Below are 23937 nucleotides of genomic sequence, written 5' to 3' on the forward strand. Positions count from 1 at the left end.
TTACTTCACAGTACTATGACAACAAAACATTTCACATTATTTTGACACCTGATTTGCTATATGATACACATCACAAAATATGATGATAACAGACTGTTGTCAGATCTATGAAGGCAATCCAATCACATGACCATAAAAGAGAAAAGCAAAACGGGCAACAGATACTGAGGATGCATACTTTCATCTTGTCTTGAAGCAGTCATAGGCATACAGATACTGATGAAGAATCACGAAATGTGACATAAACCATCATGATCAACATCAGCATGTGGGCAACAATCCCAGCAAAAGACATTAAATTAGCTTGCACTGCCGTAGGCAGCATGACCCTGGATATATGGAAGCTCAGTCGGCCTGATAGACAGAGGACGTTTTCACAGTGCTATGGAAAAGTTCCTACCCCTCTTCAGTACTCTTGCAAAAATGAAGCTCATTCAGCTCTCAAGTTGGGCATATCTAGCTTTCCCTTTATTTCCAGTATGCAGTCACGGCGCATTTCATCAGGAAATATATAAACTTTGTGTCAGAGGAGCTTGCATCAAAGAGGTGTTTGATCAAAGGCTTGCTTCACTGTGCTGATAAATCTTCACAGGTTTTCATTCAAAAGTTCATTCGTATACTTCACTGCAATGAGTCCATGCATTCCAGGACCCTTGGTCTAGAATAATGAGAATTCTCTGTTTGTCTGGCTCATCTCTTTTACAAATCTGAAACAGAGAACAGAAAAAGGAGAATAATCAATAACCTGTGCACATATAAACTCAAACTACATAAGCACTTGCCCGATTGCCCGGGGCAAGTAAAAATCAAATGCGGGCAAGTGTTTTTGAACAATGAGAACAAATACTGTCCCGAATTGGGCAAGCAAAAAAGTTTTGAAGACACAGTTTTTTTCACTATTACCCCCAACAAACCCACAAAGTCAACCATACAGAAGCCCAACAATAATGGCTGTTTAGTGATGCAACACATCATTTCAGCAGCTTTCCAACACTTTCGTGAAGAAGCTCCAATGCATTTCAACGGCAACACTTGATCAGACCAAGTTTGTTGTGCTGTTTATTCAAGTGCTAGTGTTTTACACAGCCCTTGACTTACACATGATTTTCTATATTATTTCCGTATATTTTGGACTTTCTTTTCGGGCAAGTAAAATTATCATTCTGGAAAGTGTTTCACAGCATATTTGAAAATCTGCTTGCCCGACCGGGCAAGTGGCAAAATAAAGTTATGTAGCACCCTGCATAAAGGAAACAATAAGTGAGAGTATGAAGTGCAGAGGAAGGACTTACTTGGTCATTTCACTGCTAACATGAATGTGTCGTGGAACGTGCGTCCAGGGTTCTCTCTGTTTCAGAGGGATCTCCTTGTGATACCAGCTGCCAGGGATTTGAGCTGTGGTGACTGGGTTGCGATACAAGTCGAGAGGACCTGTTGAGAAAGCAAATTTCGAAGACGTGCTCGGTGGGTAGCTGGGAAAATAGAACACTCAGAAACACTCAGACTTTGCAGGTGATGAAGTGATTATCTGTTCAGCAGTTGTAATTATAAACAACGAAAATCACTTTTTATGTTTATATTTTCAAAATGCTAATTTTGCTTCATCAGTGTTAAATAAAAAAGAGAAAGAGGAAAATGATACTTGGGTAAAACTGCAGAATAGCCATCACACCATGCATGTTATTGTAAGCTACAGTATATACCGTCCTGTACAATCGCTAGTTTACTACATGCTGAATTATAAATGTAGAATAAAATCTAGGCAAGGTCAGTCCAACTGTTCAGTGTAGGGTGTGCATCATGGGATGTTGTGCACATCAGTGTGGTATGGTATTCTCTGCACTTCGCTCCAAATTTTAGTGTGTATGATTGAGGGTACCACCTATCGCCACCATAAGGATCTGCAACTTGTTTATTCCAAAAGTATAAAACAAATTCATCCAAGTTTTGCTTCAAATATGCCATAAAATTTGCAGTTTCAAATATTGTGACCATCCTGTTGATAATCTCTGTATCTTAGTGCAATTGAGGCATTTTCTTTGCGCAGCTTTGGGTACCTCGACATCGGCATCCCTTCCCTCAATAGGTAATAAATACACATGAATTTCACATGCATCATGTTCGCAATTTACTAGAACGTAAGCGGATGTGTAACTGAACCATATTTAATTTTGTAGTTTGTTTATGAGTTTTTCTTGTTTGTTTCTTTGTTATTATTATTGTTATAGCTTAAATCTATATGGCATTTCATCCCATGCATACCGGTACTTACTTTTTCGTTCTAGGATGGGGGGGGGGGGGGGGGGTTGGGTGTCCGGACACTTAAGACTCTCGCGTACTGACTTGCTTATTCTACTTTGAATACGCATTTACGCGCAGCTCCTAACTGACAAACAACTGTTTATGTAGGCGCGTCATTGTCAAACCAGACGCACTTTACAGTACGCGTCCGGTCCCACAACCTGTCCGGACACCCAATGACTGGGTATATATGCTAAGTTAGTTATGATACGCAGGGTACTGATGTTACAAATTTGTAAGGTACCCTGCCGATATGTGGTACCCTTACCATACTGTAATTTCATGATCTTGTTGTAGGTGAGTGTTGAACACTAACAACAGGTTACAATTTACATGGTCATGGACCTGAAGTTCTGTTGAGTTAGAGGAGCAAAACTTACCTTTAGCACATCGCGTGTGCTTGTGCAACCTCTCAGTGTATTTGACGTAAGAACCGTGGTGTTCTGGGTGATCGACGGGCTCGATGACATTGTTATATTTGTGCATGTCGATTGGAGGTAGCTTTGACGTCTCGGGTCGGAAGGACACGTAGGAACCCTCGGGGATCCGATGGGAGAGATTGTATGTGTACACAGGGTTAGGTTCCTTCACCTGAGCCCGTATCGGATACTGGTACCCGAGCTCTGTCAGATTAAAGAAAGACATGTTAATCTCTTACTTGACGAGCGATGCTAAAGCAAGGAGACACCACTTTCGATGTGGTAATAGCCTACTTTTTGGAAAGAAAAACTGCAAAAAATCAATGCAGCCTCCCCTTTTACAGGACCCCTGGACGCCGATATTGATTGTAGCAGAAGGATTACACTGTATCTGCTACGCGATGGTTGTTATGCAGTGTTTCCCCGGTTACGCCTACTGTTCTAATTCTCACTAATGAGTAAATATATCGTTATATCACTTGTAAAAGAGTAATTTCAATTTTGAAATAAATAAACTGAATTTTAGATTTATTTAATTTTAACTTAATATTGATAAAAAGATAAACATTAAAATAATTTCTTGAGCTAGATATTTACGGCGAGCCTAAGGCCCTATCAAAGATAAAAGAAAAAAAAAAACTTGGGTGGTGGAGGATTCTGGAAAAATTCACGTGAGGGTGTGAAGAACACCTCCCTAAAATCCATTTTCATCGACTCACTGGCTCTTGCATTTTATTGCACGCAAAAATCATGGCTTCTTTAGGATCTTTGGCATTCGATGAATATGGTAGACCATTCATCATAATCAAAGATCAGGATTCCAAGTCAAGATTAACGGGAATTGAAGCGCAAAAGGCAAGTAAAGAGATGTAGTCCCATATACTGAATTTGATGCAATTTCCTCCAAGTACTTCACATTGCGTGTCGTGTGTGCACTACATAAATTAAACTTACTAACGTTAGTAGTGCGCGGAGGCCTTCAACGTTTCCATGTAGACTAGGCACTAACTGTAAATTACGTGATGTGTAAACTGATTGGTGGGTGTGCAGTTCACTATACAAGAGAAAAATCCAAGAGGTGTTTTTAGAATCATTTTTCATTACTTTTACCGCTGTCCTTCGTGGACATGCATGGACCATCCATGGTGGAGCTGGAATGGATTCCGTGAAGGCACTGAAGCCAGACGTAGCCGTGCAGGCTTGATCTTACTCTTAGTAAGGATGTCTGAAGCATTTTTGCCACTTTTCAAATTCTCTGAAAAATTGAGAACTAATTCATATGAAAGAGAATTACATCATTAAGACACATTTCAAATTTCATGGCGAAATGATGTTTCTATCTCGAGAAATTTAACTTTCAAATCACAGCATTATTTTATTACCCACTCTTTTTGTCGAACACACTCAAAAATGTGTCCAAATCATTACCCCGGAAAATTGCATTTGCGTGAGGATCTCAAGCGATCGGATAATGAGCGTGCAGCAGTTAGAAAATACGCGTAACTAGTGTTCGTCATTCCAGTCCGGGAAACCCGCTCATGAGGACCGCTCCCACGTACGAGGACTGCCCCGCCTCATGAGGACCGCCCCCATGCCTCATGAGGCCCGGGGGGAACGCCTCATGAGGCCCCCCTAAAAAACACACGTGTTTTAATGGGCGCTCTGCATCGGTTGATTAAAACTCGATTTTTGAAAAAAAAACCAGATAGGATTTTTTTCTTCTTTTCATCATGGATAGTGGACGTGTGTGTAACAAAAAATCACTGTGCAAAGTTGCGACAATATGAGGCGTGGGGGCGGTCCTCATGAGGCGGGGCAGTCCTCGTACGCGGGAGCGGTCCTCATGAGCGGGTTTCGCGGACTGATTCAGCATTAAATGGCGCTCTTGCGCAAGTACATCGTTTTCTACACACGCAGTGCTCAACTCTTGAGCCCACTCGGCGATGATTGCTAGCTGTAGCAGTTATGACAGGGGTGCATTGATATCATTCTTTTCAAAAGTAATACGGCCCTATGTCAAACAACATGTTCGAATCACAAACCTGAACTACTTTTGCCTTCCTGTACATTGGTTTGAGTCTGCTACCAACCACTAAGGTAGCCCGAGGAGGACGATCTGTTCAGCACGCTAAGTCTAAATTTTGCACTTATTTGTCGTGACCTTGGTGTATTTGGGGAAATCCACATTGCGCAAAATATGGCAGTGTCAAAACTTCACTTTTTTCAAAATTGAAGTGTTTTCTGATTTTTTGAAAGGAAGATTTATTGACCCCAAGTAAGCCCATGTGGTAAGAATGGTACACGAAATGGACCTTGCAATGCCTGTTTCAGTGAAATTGGCTTCCCGATCGCGCAGCCCGTGGAGAGCTTTGCGGTTGCTCCCACCGGAGTCACTATAGGTGTTGTGTGATTTACGACTGCCCGTGGATGCCACGCAGGCCGGCCGCGCGCTGGCTCGGCGCAAGCGAGCTCTCTACATTGTACTTATGAATATGACGATGGGCGAATCAAAGCCACCGCTACTTGTACGCGAAAAGTTATTAAAATGCGAGATTTTTTCAAGAAAATGAAAAAATCAACTTATTTTAACACTGTTTATGTGTATGTTACATCAACAACTACGGATAATTGATCTCATTTCATGGCTTGGTGAAAGTCTGATTTTCTTAGGATGAACGCTAGCGTAACAAGCGCAGAATCCACTTCCCCACAATGTCGTCACTCCGCATGTGGTGATATGATTGTATACTGTATGTGTGTGTGTGTGTGTGTGTGTGTGTGTACAACGTGCTCGCTAACCTTACATACCACACACGGCGCACTTGTTTACATTGCAGACCCACGCATGCAACCCCATGCGGTAAAGCTAGCGCGCGCAGTGTTGCCTCTGGCAGCTAGCCTCGCCCCGGTGCGCAACACAAGCGGCCTGGTTGACGTTACTGACAGGGCTTGCCCTGGCTTTTGCTGGCGGCCTAACTGTTAGAGCTGCCATGCATGCCTGCAGCTGCTGCGATGCCCTAGCTAGCTTGCTGAGTGTGCAGCGAGCGGCAGACGCGGCGGGCCGTATGTATAAGTACGGTACACACACACACACACATCCAACATAATACACACAGCATGCACACACGCAATCCAGCTTCGCGCTGCGAATGCCATGTGGCTGCGTTGCGTGTTGAATTTAGATATGCATGTGATGAGCCCCAATTCGCGAAAGTTACCATGGATCCTTGCATACGAAGCCACGCCTAAAGCGTTCGCTGCAGCCGAAAAATTATTGCAAGGGGTGCTTTCAAGGCAAAATCCACAGTCGAAGACGTGGAGCTAGCGAAAAAATAACCACACCATTGGATTCAGCATATCCTAAACTACTCACATGCTACACGCTGATGCAAGTACCGAAGCAGACGCTGAGATATGGGGATAAACGTGTTTGTAACGACATTTACACCAATTTATTGAAAGGATTCATGTACCGGTGCTATAATACAATGTGGAGACAAACTTCTTCTTTCATATGATACCAAATTTGTGAGGATTTGATGTCGGCATCGACTGTGGAAAATGCAATAAAGGCAAAATCCGGCTCGAAATCACTTTCCAAAATCGGCGCACCTCGCGTTTTGCACGGCGTCCTATGGGAGTTGCGTGTTGTGAGATAGGGCGTAAAATGGTACGAAGGTAGAAGGGCGTGATCCGACACCCTAATCTAAGTTCTAACAGTTCAGTCCGGGAAACCTGCTCATGAGACCTGCTACCCCGTACGAGCACTCCTCCGCCTCACGAGGCCTCCGGAGAGCCTCATGACTAGTAGGCTCATTCAATAGAAATCAAGAAATGTTCTAAATTTACGTTCTTCTAAAGAACTCTCATTGCAATTATGCAATGTAAAAAACTACCGTACAATACACTACGGTTTGGCTGCCATAGGCCATGTACACAGTTTAAGCAGCGCCTCAGTCAACACAGCGCAAGCGCAGATCCCCGACATGCATAATTCATGTCGCTCCGAACTCACCGAGAATGCCTGCCACACCACCACACAACTCCCGATTGCCTACAGAATATTGATATCTGGACTATCGGCTGTGCGATCGCAGCAAAGAGAGAGCTAAAAATATCTTGGCCTCTTCTCTCTCGGGCTCTCTCCGCTCTGCTATGCGCTTTCTAGGTCTTACCTCATTGCTGATTGGCTGAGCCACAGCTGCATTGGCCATGTGTACTGTGAGCATTGTGGCTCGCAGCTGTGCATCGCCAGCATGCACAGTGCGTGTAGTCACTGCATGCTATCCCGCTCTCGTAACCCGTTTGTATGTATCCTCACAGCCTCGCAGCGCACCGCAGAAGTATCGGCTAGGTTGCTCGCTACAGAAATTTAGCATTTTCAACATTGACGAATGCACTTCAAACATCCTCGCATATACATTGCACATACTCGCATATGTTAAAAGTAGTATCAAAACACAGATAAATCGCTCGCGATTTCACAAAAAAATACCAAGAGGATTAAAAAAACATTGCATATATGACCAAAACTACTCCTTTGATGACACATTCCTGGCACAGATTGCCGGAAAATTCCATAATAAAGGGCGAAATTATACGGAAAATGTACGTCGTTTTCCAATAAGCCATGGAGGTGTACATGGTATCAACGTAAAGCTTATGAATGGAAGAAAGTGATGTCTGTTTTGAAAGGCATTGTGGGAGAGCAAGCTGACCAATGACTTCCCTCATTGAATGAGGGAAAACCTTTCATAGTTGAAAGCGATAGCAAACCGATCACCAACCGATACTAGCTTGCCGTCGTCTGCTATGGTAGGGATAAACGGCATGGTGCGTGCAGTGCGTCGAGTGAGACATGACATCATCGCTCATGAACAGTGGGAGTGCGAACCGTAGTGTATGGGCAGCCTCCACATGCAACACACAAACACTGAGACACACAATTGACCTCATATGCAATTTTGACTGTTGTGTACAAAAACATGCCTCTCCTGCATAAATTTACAGTGGTTTGAGCGAATTGCGGTGCATGGCGGCGGCTATCATACGTGTAAAGTAAAACCCCAAATATTTGGACACTTAAGCTTTTTATGCAATATTTGTTCAACTCCAATAGATGTCTAATACAGTATTCATCGCATAATCGGGACGGGTTGGGAGTAGCAAACACGGCCCCTTTAAGCGAGGTGCCCGATTTCGCGATGAGTACTCACCATACACTAACGGCATACGACATGTACATGTAGTGCACACACACACACACACATGCATACTGACGTACTGTACATACAAGTGTACATGAATACACAACACGCTACCCCTCGGCGCGACCCTCCAGCTCTCCCTGCATTCTCGCAATGATGTAGAGTAATCGCAACCGGGTTCGATTCTTCTGTCAAACACGCGTGTAAACGTAATCAATGTCAGCTCATAGTCTAGATTCATAAAACGTTACGTATTCGCACATACATTGAACCCTTCTCATCTTTCATGCTCTCCCTCCCACTCTCTCCCCCATTTCACTGAATACGTAACTGTTCATAGCCCATTTCAATCACGTAACTTTTGCCCAGTCACAACTGAGGAAGATTGTGACGTACACACAGATCACAGTGTACAGCTGTATTGAAAGTTGAAACCAAAGACAGTAGATAACAAGATACGAAGGCGCGCGATAACAATGGACTTTGCCCTCAGAGTGTATGACTGAGATTAAACAACGCACACAGCCTGGGCTGTATGAGCGAGGCATGTTTTTTATTGGATGTGAGTCGAGTAGGAATTGCAAGCGAGCACATGGCTTTGCTTATGTAGGGGAGAAGAATGTTTGCGAAGGCATGTGCTTTGCAATGGCATGGATACTTATATACACGGCGCTTTCGTGGCTATGCATGTACATGTACTGGATGGACGGAGGTCAAAACACACCAATCCGAAGCTTGCTTTGTAAGTTTGTTGTAAACGACAACTGAAACGGAATCTTTGAAATATTGTTGTGGTATTTTGGTAGATATTTTGTGTAAAATATTAACAAAATCAAAGATCGCTTGAAGAAAAATTGTCCCGTTTATCAGAGGTCCCTGCCCGATTATCCAGTGAAAATAACGTGCGTTTGAAATGTTTCTGGGAAGCGTATATCATTTAAGCGAGGATCCCGATTATCAGATGCCCGATTATGCGATGAATACTGTACTCTACAAAATTGTATCTATAGTATTAGTAATGTATGTTAAATATATCAACCTACTTTTTCCCAATATTGATTTTGTTAAAGACATCATACAATTTCGCAGAATCCCCAAATATTATCACCTTGTCAATACCCCAAAATTCAGACAGCCTCTCCAGAATTCGGACACGTGCGCAATGTCAATACATGATATTACAAGGCCGCTGAAAATGAGTGCACGCCATACCTTGTTGGCGCAAGGTTGAATCAGGGACTTTGCGGCACCCGTTCGTGTCCGAATTTTGGTGACTCTGCACTTGCATTCAGCCCCTGTACATTTATTTGCTGCATCGGCACGTATGGAGATTTTGTTTTTCTTTTGTGTTTTTTTAGGATACCATCACACTCTGAGCCTGCGATAAAATCTCGCAACAGAATGGCATAATTTTTCAATTTTTAGCGCATTTTCTGCGACTCTGATTCTTTACACGGAACCTAATTTGTTCGCGCTTTTGAAAAGTTGCGGTGATTCTGCGTTTCTGGTTGCAAAATTTGGGATTTTAGATGGATTTTTGGAGGTGACTCAGGCACTTTCCTGCAGTGAATGAGTGTGCCAGTATGTGAAACGATGTGATATGCGTGTGTTGTTATACCCCCACCCACACATAGTGTGTAGGGGGGGTATATAGGAATCATCCTGAGGTCGGGTGGCCGGTCGGTCGGTCGGTCGGTCGGTCGGTCGGTCGGGTCGGTCGGTCGGGCGGGCGGTCGGGCGGTCGGGCGGTCGGTCCGTTGCAAAATCTTGTGGGTCGAACTCCTCTCTCATTTTTTGAGCAATTGACCCCAAATTTAGCATGTGTGACCACTATCAAAGGTAGATGTGCAAGACACCTTTTTCGTTAGTATCACATAATGCGTTGCCATGGAAACAGCATATTTTCGTAAAAACTTGTGGATCGAACTACTCTCTCATTTTTTGAGCAATTATCCCCAAATTTAGCATGTGTGACTGCTATCAAAGGGAGATGTGCAAGACACCTTTTTCGTTAATATTGCGTAATGAGTTGCCATGGCAACGGCAAATTTTTAAAAAATCTAGCAAAATGTAGTGGATCGAACTCCTCTCATTTTTTGAGCAATTGACCCCAAATTTGGCATGTGTGACTGCTATCAAAGGTAGATGTGCAAGACACCTTTTTTATTAGTATCGCATAATGCGTTGCCATGGCAACGGCATATTTTCATAAAAACTTGTGGATCGAACAACTTTCTCATTTTTGGAGCAATCAACTTCAAATTTGGCATGTGTGACCGCTAGCACAGGCAGATGTGCAAGAGACCTTTTTCGTGATTATTTCATAATGCGTTGCCATGGCAACGGAAGATTTTCATATAAATCTTACAAAATGTGGATTGCTCTAATCTCTTAGTTTTGTAGCAATTCAGTTTGAATTTGGGATATGCGATCAATGTAATGTATATTTGTGCAAAACACATTTGATGTGTGTGGTGATGAATCTGTTGCCATGGCAACAGAATTTTTTTTTACCAATCATACAAAAATGTGTGGATTAGCCTAACTCCTTCAGTTTTCAAGCATTTGGCTTAAAATTTGGCACATGTGACCACTATTGTATGTAGATGTGGATACTTACTACTTCGTCATTTTTTATCAATGTGTTGCCATGGTAACAGCATAGTTTGAATGAAAGTCATACGAAAATATTGTGGATGAAGTTAACTCCCTCAGTCTTAGAGCATTTGACTTGAAATTTGGCACACATGACCACTATAGTATATAGATGTGCAAACTTAATCTTTCGTCAGTGATGAACAATGCGTTGCCATGGTAACAGCTTTTTTTAACAAAAAAACATACAAAAATATTGTGGATTCAGCTAACTTTCTTTAGTCTTCAAGCGTTTAGCTAGAAATTTGGTACACATTACCACTGTGGTACGTAGATGTGCAAAGGTAATCTTTCATCAGTGGTAATCAATGCGTTGCCATGGTAACGGCATATTTTGAATGAAAATCATACAAAAATATCGTGGATTCAGTTAAATCCCTCACTATTTGAGCATTTGGCTTGAAATTTGGCACATGCAACCACTATAGCATATAGATGTGCAAACTTAATCTTTCTTCAGTGGTGAACAATGGGTTGCCATGGTAACAGCAGCTTTTCACTAAAATGCATACAAAAATATTGTGAATTCAGGTAACTACCTCAGTCTTTGAGCATTAAGCTTGAAATTTGGCACATGTGACCACTGTAGTACGTAGATGAGCATACATGGGGTGATTTCAAGTTCGGTGCTAGTGCTAGTGCTAGTGCTATCTCAGCACTAGCACCGGCGATAAAACCGAACTTGAAATCACGTCGGTGTTGAGAGTTGACCTCAAAATTATGACGTATTTCCGGTTGCTGGTGCTGGGCTCGGTGTTGAATGTCGTCTGCTGAATCGAGCTCCGCCGATTGTGTTAGCGATTTACGTGCTTTTTCTCCATTGACTAACACTAGCCCCTAGGGATTAACATTTTCGTCATTTCAAGTTCGGTGCTGGTGTTAGCGTTGCCGTGCGAGACTCATATTCACGTCCATAATAGATGCACGTTTTACGTGCAAAGTCTATGCTAATGCAGTGGTCGCCCACGTAACGTACACGAACACTCTCGACATGGCTTCATAAATCTGAGCCTGGGAGCAAAATTAAGATAGTTGTATTTTGGGGAGTGGATGAAATTTGTGGCATTTTAATATTTCTTCCCCACTATGTCCCTAAAACTAAGCAATTTTGGCTACATCTTTTAGTATTTGACTGTAATCACGCGCAATCACTTTTTTCGTCGCGCAATTCTCGCGGAGCTCGCGGTGCTGTGATTCCAACACCTAGTGCTGGTGATCGATAATTTTGATCGGTATCGCCTCGTTAATCTGACCGTCGGTGTTGGAGCTCGATTTAACGCTGTTATTCGGGGGCTAGCACTAGCACTAGCACTAGCACCGAACTTGAAATCACCCATGGTCTTTGGTCATTGTTGATCAATGTGTTGCCATGGTAACAGTATGTTTTGAATGAAAATCATGCAAAAATAGTTTGGATTCAGTTAACTCCCTCAATCTTTGAGCATTTGGCTTGAAATTTGGCACAGGTGACCACTATAGCATATAGATGTTCAAACTTAATCTGTCATTATTGTTGAACAATGCGTTGTCATGGTAACAACAATTTTTCACCAAAAAGCATGTGGATTCCGCCAACTCCCTCAGTCTTTGAGCATTTAGCTTGAAATTTGGCACACCTGACCACTATGGTATGTAGATGTGCAAACTTAACCTTTCGTCATTGTTAATCATTGTGTTGCCATGGTAACAGCATAGTTTGAATGAAAATCAATATAAAAATATTGTGGATTCAGGTAACTCCCTCAGTCTTTGAGCATTTGGCTTGAAATTTGGCACATGCAACCATTGTAGTACAGAGATATGCAACCATTGTAGTACAGAGATATGCAAACTTTGTATTTCATCATTTTCGAACAGTGTGTTGCCATGGTAACAGTGCATTTTGAATGAAAATCATACAAACATTTCAATTAGATTCTTACTCTCTATGTTTAGAGCGTTTTGGCTTCATATTTGGCACATGTTACCTCTACATTACCTAGATGTGCAAAAACTCTTTCGTCAGTGTTGAAAATGTGTTGCCATGGTAACAGTATATTTTGAATGAAAATGATACACTAATATTTTGAATTCAACTAAGCCCCTCATCCTGTTAGCATTTGGATTGAAATTTGGCACATGTGATGACTATGATACATAAATAGTTGTGCAAAACTTCATTTTTTTCTTAATATCCAACATTGTGTTGCGCCGTGGTTATACAATTTTTAATAAAAACCATAGAAATCGTCAGTTTATTTATCTTGCTCACTCAGTTTTTGAGCACTAGACTTGAGATGTGGGACATTTGACTAACAGTGAGCAATACATTTATTTACTGTTGGACAGTGCATTGCCTTGGTAATTTTTTTTTTCATTAAAAAGTTAAAAAAAATCCTGGTTGAGCTAATTTCCTCAGTTGTGGGTGGGGGTATATTAATCACAATGAGTGATAGTTCTAGTTACAGTAGAATTTGCTGGCTTGTGATAAGTGATAAGTGTCCGGATTTTCAAGGCCGGCCGAAAATTAGGGGTTTTACTCTAACTGCCTCTCTGTGTTTTCCTTTATTTCCACAGTCTCACATTCTGGCTGCAAAAACAGTTGCAAACACATTGAGAACATCGTTGGGTCCCAATGGTAAGTGTGATACAAATTGCAGTCTTACAAGTGAAATATAAAGTAATATACCAGCCACAGTGGGATTGTTGTCCTAACCTTACAAACCATATGTTCATGAGTTGACCAAAATGAAAACAGAAAATAGCTTTTCTCTGCTCCCTGATCATGTAATGCATCTTAAAAAGAAAATCTAAAAACACAACCAAAATCATACACAAACAGAGAAAAAGTTGTCATATTCCTAACTTTGCTATTGAAATCCTGTGAGTTTTAAGTTGATTTTGATTTTTTCCTTGGGTTAACATTATGCTTGAATATATCTAAATTTCTGTATGTTACTGATTGGAAGAATTACAAAAGTTCACGACTGCGATATACCGGTATATGAATAAGTTCGACCATTGTAGCAGCTTCCAAACACCCCAAAGCTTTTAAGATGTTCATGAAAGTGATTTCATGTTTATGGAGTTTGATATTGCCCAACATTTTTCGTCATCTTTCTTTGATTTTGTTATTTCAGGTATTTTTTTAGGTCACATAGTCTTTCTAATGTTTTTACATTTTGTAGGTGGAATTGAAAAGTTGCTTTAGCATTGGCTTGGGGATGTTAAGATTGTATTGAATGGTATCTGCCATTTATGAAAATTCAAGATGTATGAGTTGATAGCTGAGAAAATTAATTTACTTCCCCTGACGATAAATAAACCACAATGTATGTCAGATCAGCTCAAAATTGCCCCCAATCTGTAGCACCCCATTTTAAAGTATTAAACAATCGATAACACATGCAGATAATGAAGTTGCAAGCAGTGCCCAATATTCTTCCGATAGTTTATAATTTTCAGTACTGAGTGTTTGATATAATCATAAACTGGTTGTGATGAATACCATTTCTTGTCTCCTTTCATTGTAGGACTCGACAAGATGCTAGTCAGTCCAGATGGTGATGTCACTGTGACAAATGATGGTGCCACCATTCTGGACAAAATGGATGTCGATCACCAGATTGCCCGTCTGCTGGTGCAGCTGTCAAAGTCCCAAGATGATGAGATCGGTGATGGAACCACGGGTGTAGTTGGTAAGCCTCCATAATGAGATTGAGAGAAGTGATACACTCCTCTTAATGATGAAGGAGGTGTTCTTCTTCTTGTCACACAGTTAAATGTGTAGGAAGGAAAGGGATTTTGCCACATGGTGTCATCACGAAATGTTTTCTGTGATTTTCATCATCACCAATGCCATAAAGGAATTTTGAAGAGTTCAGGACATCTGATATTGTGTAGGAGTTTCAAAGAGAAACATGGGAAACAGTGTAGAGTGTGGTCATAGTCAAAAGTTATGTGGAAGTCGTGCGTAGACATACTCCATCCTTCTTGTGTTGTTGCCAGCATTCCTTGATTTTAAGATTCTCGCAAGTATATTAGGTTTAAGCATACTGCCAGTGTCCTGTAGCTTGTAGCATTTCAAATTAAGTAATAATGTATCAGACTCCGTATGTTCATTTCCTTTAATTTTTGCACTGCCCCATCTCCATTGTAGTCCTCTATTGACCATTTTAATTGGTTGCTGCTTGCTTCAATTCTAGCGTATTAGGTGTACCTCTGACTTCTGACAGTCCCCAACGTGAGAAAAGATTGTAGGGTTTTTCCACAGAGCTCACACATGGACATGAATGTGAATTCAGTGCGGTGATGCAAATATCAACCATGACGTGTTTCCGTCTCCAACCCACCACAGTCCTTGCAGGGGCTCTCCTGGAGCAGGCAGAGCTGCTCCTAGACCGGGGGATCCACCCCATCAGGATTGCAGATGGTTACGACCTGGCAGCCAGGATAGCAACAACGCGGCTCGACGAGATTGCAGACGCCTATGAAGTCAAACCCGACAACCTGGAGCCCCTTATACAGACTGCCATGACCACTCTTGGATCAAAAATGTATGAACTATGAAATTCTGAATTTTTCCTTGTTTGCTTTGTTTGCCATCTTTGCAAATATTACTTAAAGTGAAAACAAAGTTTTGGTAAGGGCTTAAGAACCCGTCTAGCACCATTTCATATTTGCTTGCAATATATCGAAAGAGTCTACTAAGAAACTTACCTGTCTGACGCGGTTTGCCGGAATGATGAGTCGTTTTGGAGTATTTTGAGAAAAATGATAATAGTAGGAGAACCAACTTTTATTCCAGAAGGCTCCAGACTAACTCGGTCTCAGGAAAAATTTGACCCTACTGCAGACAATTTACATGCAGTTCGTGATCGGCCATTCGCCATATTCTACTGGTCACTGCATAATACCAAAGGAGGCCTAACTGAATAGACAGGAAAGTGCGTGCTAACGTAATCCTGTACAAAAAAAAAAAAAAAATGACAGCGTGCGGTCAGTTGCTAAGACGCACTGTCTTTGAAGTTATTGTTGTTGTTTATCAAGCGTCTTTGATTGTTTTAGAGGTGTTTGTTAGGCGCACACTAATTTTTGCTTATGCGCAAAAGAGTTTTTTGATGCGCGCGTTGTAACAACCTAACTCGGCGAGCATTACTGCGAGTAGCCAGAACACGAAGCGCTAGTTTATACAGGCCGCTCCCATAGGACAACACTGTACAATCAGAGGGACAACCATTACAACTCATCCCGCCGTCAAAGCGAAGCCGAGTTATCCCCGAGTCCGAGTTTAGCCTGACCCCGCTCGGGTAAGTTCTGAGACTGAACCTTTTTGGTTAATATTTCGGATTTTCGTTGTTACCCATCAAATATCTTGTTATAACAGCGTTATCCCGCACATTTCCTAAGCATACGTTCACACTTGGGAGCGAAATTTGACAACATTTGCAGGCGTACCAAAACTTTGTTGGGGCTTTAAAGTCATGTATGTTTTAGTGTACATTCCTTTACTATTTTTTTACTATAATTATTTTTTGCTTGAAATTGGACAAGAAAGTATCGGCATATTACCACTCTTGCCAGGTAATATTTTTGATTTGTGCAAGAATGATGATAGCACTGGGCTATGATTGCCATGATTCCCTCTTGTGCCATGTGAGTTCTGACAAAACTCACTTCACTGACTTGCATAATAATCAGGCAATTCATCCATAGCGTAAAACTGAAGTGGATTAAGTGACAGAGAACAACTGTAATGACTTAGTTCTGATCTTTTTTTTGTTACTGTATGGAAACGTCTGTATTTAGTGCTCACCCTTCTGAGATTTGTTCACAATATCAGTAATCCTAGACCCCAGTGAAAAGTATTGTAGCAGTTCATGATCTCTTGTCTAGAGGCTGTAATTCGAGCACACAGGTGAAAAGACGCATACTTCCTATCACAAACACCAACAGAAATGTATAGATCTTAGAAAGAGAAACGTGGATAACCAAGTCAGGAGCTAATTTTCTCAAATTCCTGTCCATATCTGCTCTATGCTACAGAGTGAATCGCTTCCAGAGGAAGATGGCCGAGATTGCTGTTGATGCCATCATGTCAGTGGCAGACCTTGCGAGGAGAGACGTCGACTTTGAGCTCATCAAGGTCGATGGCAAGGTGGGCGGCAAGCTTGAAGACACCATGCTGGTAAAGGGGGTTGTTGTGGACAAGGACTTCAGCCACCCACAGATGCCCAAGGTATGTAGGTTGTGGCCAACTCGGCAGAAGTCATACCTTCATCATTCATAATTTCTTATGTTCTTCTTTGATTGTCTATGTGATATCCAAGATTGTATGAGTTTTTTTCAGTATAATCTGTATTGTGAATTTGATTTCTCTTTCCATCTGTTAGTAACCAACCAAATTTCATGCTTTTTGGTGTTGTGCAGAAGCATGACTTTTATTTGTGTGTGCATTTGTTTTTTTCTCTGATTCATGAAGAAGTGTTTCATGCTATGTTCTATATTTTGCACATCTAAAAACATATTGCAGTGATTAGGACCCACATCAATCGGATTAGGTGCAAAACATATTTTAGTGCAGTAGTCTGGACATGTCGTTTCCATAGTCTTGCAGAGTGTGTGATATTTGTAGAAGTAGTTCAATTTGAAGTTTTTTGTTGGAAAGGTAAAAAAACTAGTTAGTAGCCAAGAGAGTGCTAAAGATACTCATATTTCAGCTGAATCCTAAATGAGAGTATGTAACTAACCTGTTATAATTTGTACTATACAGGAAGTGAAGGATGCAAAGATTGCCATCCTGACCTGCCCCTTTGAGCCCCCAAAGCCCAAGACCACACACAAGCTGGATATCAAATCAGTGGAAGACTACAGGAAACTCAGGGAGTATGAAAAGGAGACATTCACAGAAATGGTCCAACAGGTAAACACCAGCAAATGCTTGGATATGAAGTCCATAGTCATTAATTTGTTGTCTGTGCAAAGGCCCCAAAGAAATGGTACATAAATTGTGGTTAAACTCCAGTTTGTTTCATCTGTATCACCCGCACCTGAAGTGTAATTAACATTTCAGTTTTATGCTAGAAAATCAGCTGCCAGTGTTTACATAACAGAATTTGTCAGAAGGTTGTATGTATTCATTTTTACAAGGGGTTATTACATGAGATTTCAAATAAATATGACTTTGAACCCATGTTCCATGAAAACATGAATACAGTGTTTGAAAGGTGAAGTGGTACCTTATTTCGAGTTACCTGTCAGAAAAGTGAAGTAGCAAAGTATAGAGTGACAAAATGTTTATACCAAGTTATTAGTTTTGTTCATTTTTTTTTGAAGGTGTTTATAAGCTTGTCAAAGATGTGATTCACAGTGACACCTGTGTGTCAGTTTGTAGGCTTTGACGGAAATTGAGACGAGAACATATCTTCACTTGCATACTCTAGAAAAACTAGCTCAACAAAAACATCCACAGAACTACTGATGTATTTCATTGAAATATTTAAATCACTGTGGGTGATGTAGATGTACTATTTATTCATTTTGTAGTTAAATGGTTAAATCTGTGGAAAGGGATGATGTTAGAATCATGGCAAATGAATCTGCAAACTGGATGAACATAGCATTGCAAATGTGGGGGCGAGGTTGTTTTGCAAGAATGATGATAGCACTGGGCTATGAATGCCATGATTCCCTCTAGTGCTATGTGAGTTCTGACAAAACTCACGTCACTGACTTGCTTTAGGACTGTGCAACCTTCCCATCATATGACACGCTGTTCGTACTGACTACATGTGGGCGATTTTATTGTTGGTGCAGAAAGCTATGAGTGTGGAAGTTACTTTATCTCCCAACAAAGTTTCTGTCTGTCTTGATGCATAGAGATGTACCAAGTGATTGTAATCTACATGCACTTGCAGGCCCCTGTCCTTGTACGCCTAAACTGTTCTTGTTCCAAATAGCTGATTTTCTATCTGTGCTTTGACAACCGTTCAGGTGAAGGCCACTGGGGCTAACCTGGCCATCTGTCAATGGGGCTTTGATGATGAGGCCAACCACCTGCTACTCCAGAATGAGCTCCCAGCTGTGCGTTGGGTTGGAGGACCAGAGATTGAGGTATGAGGAGACATGCAAGAGAGTGTAAATGATACACACGCTGAAACCTAATTTAATTCTGCTTATGACATTGAATTCTCTGTAACTTTTTGATAGAGAGAACTCAGATTATCCAACGTGTTATGCATGTGTGTTTGTGTGATCATGTTTTGCACAAGATTTCCCCTTTTGCACTTTTTTTTCCAGACATTTTGATTTTGTTGTTGCTTTCCCATGGAGGGAAACTGTTCAGATTTCTAAAATGAAGTTCATTGTGAATGAATAGTATGTGTCTCCTGACAGATTTTTTTTTTTTTTTTTCTGATTAGACAGCAAAGATGGGCCATTCATATATGATCCTGATGCTGAATACCATATCATGAATAAGGAACATTTTTGGCACTGTGAATGCTACAAATAATAACTGCAATAGTAACAGCACACTTAATTTGTTAATGCATGTATCTGAGAGTACATGTACATTATGGATCATTCTGAGAGTCCCTTTGTGCCTTAACACTTAGAAAACCAAACTAAAACAGAGCACATGATTATATCAGTGTAGATGGGAAATGATGTGAAGTGTAATGATATTCCCCATGTCAACAGCTAATCGCCATTGCTACGGGAGGTCGCATCGTGCCCAGGTTCAAGGAGCTGACTGCAGACAAGCTTGGCAATGCCGGCATCGTGCGGGAGATCGACTTTGGCACGACCCGAGACAAGATGCTGGTCATAGAGGAGTGCAAGAACTCCAGAGCTGTCACAATCTTCATCAGAGGAGGCAACAAGATGGTAAGAAGCTCAGTGACCTATAGACAAGTTTTTAGTGACTTTATCAAGCCATGGCTCAACTTAGCTGAGGGGCAATCTATGAGTACTCCCAGCGTGTGTGAGCGTTGCATCCCACGTCCCATCATCGCGCATGATTTTATCAGGCCAGGCAGGCAGGTATGCTGTACGCATTCTGTGCACTTGAGCTAACTAGAGGCTATGCGCTTACTTTATTTTTGCCCTTCACACAGCACATTTTTTAAATTTTTTTACTGTCATAGAACCTCATCTGTAGTAAGCAGCACAGCATTAGCTATGACTTTCTGTATTAAATCTCTGGTCTCTTTTGCTGCCTCTGAGAAATATAATATGGATTTGCTTGTCAACGTAAGGGGTGCTATGAAGGATTCCTCGCAGAGAAAGATATCTTTAAAACAATGTTTTACCGTACTCCCAGTGTACCTTAAATCTGTTTCTCTTTTGACATGAATATTTTCAGTGTGCCAATTTGAACTAGAGAAGCACTCTGAGAGTGCAGAACTCTGCCATCCAGCTCATTTCCACCATTGATCTTGTTCTTCAAATGAGATTAGTGATTTCCACTCATTGTATGCCTGCTGAAAATTGCCTGATTTCCTAAATATAGAAGCCTTTTGTTATGTCATCAATGTCTAGCTGTGCTGCACCTTGCTGGCCTAGCAGAAACTAGAGCATGTACTTAAGTGCATGTAGACAAACCTCAAATACGCGCAGCTTGAACTCCCAAGTTCATTGACCCTACCTGCCAAAATAACGACAATTCAAGTTGATTTTTTTTTCAAGTTCAAGTTGATTTATTTCACTTCCAACTAACAAATAATAAGAAATACAAAGAAACGCTCATATACACATATACACTTGTCGAAGATGTGCTTCACTGTGACACCTGTGTGTCAGTTTGTACACTTTGACGGAAATTGTGACGAGAACATATTTTCACTTGCCTACTCCAGCTCAACAAAAACTCAACAAAAACATCCACAGAACTTCTGATGTATTTCATGAAATATTTTAGTCACCGTGGTGCTGTAGACATACTATAAATTGTTTTGTAGTTGAATGGTTCAACATATGTGGAAAGAGATGATGTTACATGGATGAATCTGCAAACTGGATGTACATAGCGTTGCAATTGTTGGGAGCGAGGTTGTTTTGCAAGAATGATGATAGCACTGGGCTATGAATGCCATGATTCCCTCTTGTGCTATGTGAGTTCTGACAAAACTCACGTCACTGACTTGCATTAGGACTGTGCGACCTTCCCATCATATGACATGCTGTTCGTACTGACTACATGTAGGTGATTTTATTGTTGGTGCAGAAATATATGAGCATAGAAGTTACTCTATCTCCCAACAAAGTTTCTGTCTGTCTTGATGCATAGAGATGTACCAAGTCATTGTAATCTACATGCACTTGCACTCCCCTGAAGAAAATTCTTCATAAAATCCATGAAAATTCCCGGATCACTACCAAAATTTAATCATCTGTTACTTGTGTCATTCTCAACCTTTCCTGTAAGTCTCATCCAAATCCAATCACAACTTTTTGAGTTATTTTGCACATAGACAAAGAAATGAACCAGCAAACAAACGCGGATGAAAACATAACCTCTTCCCTTGGCAGAAGTAACAAGTAAAATTGCTCTAATAGTCATCTGACTCTGATGAAAGACCAGTCATTTGTTGTGATTACTCTGAGGAAAGAGGTGATTTATTTCTTTATAATGTATGAAGAACCATTGGATATTTTTGTCCTGTTTTCTGTTTCTTATCTGCAGTAGATTAGTGCTGTATGTACTGCACTTTATACTTCTCTGTATGTAATGGGTTACCAGTATGTAAACTCGAAGCAAAATCTTCATGTTGAACCATCCCTTAGCTCAGTGTGTTGAATGCTGATCTTGTGGCTGGTCCCTCATTACGTTTTGTATCCATGTGAATGAAGAGTCGGTGTGTTCAACTTAGATATGAAGCATATTTTATTGCCATTGTGAATTTCTCTCTCGTTTTTCCCATGATGCTTATAGATCATTGAAGAAGCCAAGCGCAGTCTCCATGATGCCCTGTGTGTCATCAGGAACTTGGTCAAGAGTCCCAACATTGTGTATGGTGGCGGGGCAGCAGAAATTGCATGCTCACTGGCTGTCAGTCAGCAAGCAGAATGGGTGAGTGTCGAAAGTTGATCACTTCAAAGGGATTTAAATATCACCTTTTGAACAGTTTGGCTGAAATACTCTGCGAAAAAAAAAAAATATCTGGCAGTTTTGGTATTATGGAAAAGTTTTCTTATAGTTTTTTCAAGTAATTCCGTGTGTTGATTGGTATCAATAGTGATCAAAACTCTTTAGTATATCCCAAAGTGTAACAGTAAGTGTTTGCATATATTGGGGGGGGGGGGGGTATGGCTGCTGATGTTTGATTAAATTAGTGGTAATTTTATGCCAGATTGCACAATGATTTTAGATATGAATGAAATATAACTTCAGAAGGGAAACTTAGATTCACATGGATCTTTCATCTAATGAAAAGGCATGAGGTTTCGAAAGCTCATTCTTCATACTGGTGTGTGTCAAGATTAATGTTGTTGCTCACCGATTTTGCAGATGTGCTTCTCTCACAACGTGCCAGTGTACTACATTACTCAGCACAGAATTCAGCATCCTTTCCAATGACTAGCTTGTTTTGCCACCATGCAGCACCATTCTACCGTCACATGCAATATTATCATAGTATTAATGGTTGGAGGGGAAAGTATCTTTAGCTAACAGGGGTATATGCAAGTAAACTTATCCTGCTGGCCAGTGACTGACTGATAAAGCCAAGTTATTCTGATGTACCAATCCAGGTGTCCACTATTGAACAGTATGCCATGCATGCCTACGCCGACGCCCTGGAGAGCGTGCCCATGGCCCTGGCCGAGAACAGCGGCCTCCATCCCATCCGCACCGTGGCGGAGGTCAAGTCCCGGCAGCTGAAGGAGAAGAACTCGAGACTCGGCATTGACTGCATGGACAAGGGCACTTGTGGTTAGATATCCATCCATCTATTCATTCATTCGAAAGCATTTCCCTACAAGTCTTGTCTTCAAATCAGAATTCGTACCTTCAATCGTTGCAAAATTGGGTCTCCCCTGACAGTTCTTTCTGGCAACAGCTTCTCATGTTTGAAAATAGTATAAGAATTTACACTATTTAATTGTTATACATTTGAAAAGGAACCACATCGGTTTGACCAACATCACACCTACCCATCCTCCTCCCCCCCAACTATGGAGTCACCATTGTTAGCGACATAACGCAAAACAACCAAGAAATATCGTGTTTGGAGGAAAATTTAGGGTATGCGTGTGACGGCAATTTCTTTTGAGCTCTGCTCATATTCCAGTCTGCATGGCAATCGGAATTCCCCATACTTCTCTTCCGTGGTGTATGGGGTCAGGAGATCATGCAAGAATAATCCTCTCTGCTGTCTCTTTCTTTGTGTGATGGACAAACCGTGTCCTTTGTGAATGGAAGACAGTGGAGGGACATTACTTTCAGTATTTCCCACATTACTGTAAAAGTAGAAACTTGTACATATGTTTTTTTCTTTGGCCGATTTCAGTGAATTTTGTTTGTGTATAAACTTGCAAATGTGAGTATTTTTGTAGCAAAATTGATAAGAATGTTATAATTTTATGATCGGTCAGTTGTGCATGGAACTGACAAAAAAACTATACACTAATAATGCTTCACGTTTATGGTGTTGATCATTTTGAGTTTGAAGGTGGCTCTGAAAAAAACATCACAAATGGCCACTCTTGAATGAACATGCATTTTAAGAGGACAAACATGTGCATGTACACAAGATTCCTAATGTTTATATTCCAACACCTCATTCCCCCCTCCTTCCCAGTGAGAAATGGCAGAGATTCCATTCTTTGAGAGGCTTTATCACATGTGTGTGTGTGTGTGTGTGTGTGTGTGTGTGTGTGTGTGTGTCTTTAAAGAAGGTGTTTTCTGTGAGACCAATATTTAGGTAATGAGGTGAAGGCAGAACAAATTTTCTCTGCAAAGTAAAAGTCTTCTTACTGTATGCCATCCCACTTAGACCAATTTCAAATCGCTTAAAGCTTGCAAAGAAAATTATCTTCAGTTTGTGGTGGTTTACATACTTTGATTGTGGAATTGATAGTGATATATGATTTCTATCATTTTTTTTCACTCATCTTTTATCACCAGACATGAAGGCGCAGAATGTCTTTGAGACACTGATCGGCAAGAAGCAGCAGATCAACCTGGCCACACAGCTGGTGCGAATGATCCTGAAGATCGACGATGTGAGGGCACCAGAGGGGATGTAGCAGGAAGGCATCGCCAGTAGACGTTAAGTAGTTGGTAAATTATTCGTGGCATTGGAAGCGTGTTGTAATGACAATATCTTCCTCCCTGATTTGGGCTTCATGTGAAGTTGGTGTTCGCTGGCAGTGGC

At 41.1% G+C, this 23937-nt stretch overlaps 2 protein-coding genes across 2 annotated transcripts; one reads left to right on the plus strand and one right to left on the minus strand.

Annotated features, from left to right (window-relative positions):
* Nucleotides 1-223: 223 nt before the first annotated feature.
* Nucleotides 224-2946, minus strand: LOC139742497 (sperm microtubule inner protein 11-like). Its single transcript, XM_071653033.1, has 3 exons — nucleotides 2682-2946; nucleotides 1293-1431; nucleotides 224-707 (listed from the first exon to the last, which is right to left on the minus strand). The coding sequence occupies exons 1-3, from the start codon at nucleotides 2944-2946 to the stop codon at nucleotides 659-661; spliced, it is 453 nt and encodes a 150-aa protein (XP_071509134.1). The 3' UTR covers nucleotides 224-658.
* A 439-nt stretch (nucleotides 2947-3385) lies between these two features.
* On the plus strand, nucleotides 3386-23937 carry LOC139742498 (T-complex protein 1 subunit epsilon-like). The gene is made up of 11 exons (XM_071653034.1): nucleotides 3386-3575; nucleotides 13139-13199; nucleotides 14095-14259; nucleotides 14919-15117; nucleotides 16607-16799; nucleotides 17334-17483; nucleotides 18554-18673; nucleotides 19262-19447; nucleotides 21495-21632; nucleotides 22313-22493; nucleotides 23688-23937. Exons 1-11 carry the CDS (start codon nucleotides 3471-3473, stop codon nucleotides 23807-23809), a joined length of 1620 nt encoding a protein of 539 aa, XP_071509135.1. The 5' UTR covers nucleotides 3386-3470; the 3' UTR covers nucleotides 23810-23937.

Source organism: Diadema antillarum, unplaced genomic scaffold (genome assembly GCF_040938485.1).
Source record: "Diadema antillarum isolate AM-2024a unplaced genomic scaffold, OU_Dant_1.0 seq00001003_RagTag, whole genome shotgun sequence".
In the NCBI taxonomy this organism is placed as follows: domain Eukaryota; kingdom Metazoa; phylum Echinodermata; class Echinoidea; order Diadematoida; family Diadematidae; genus Diadema; species Diadema antillarum.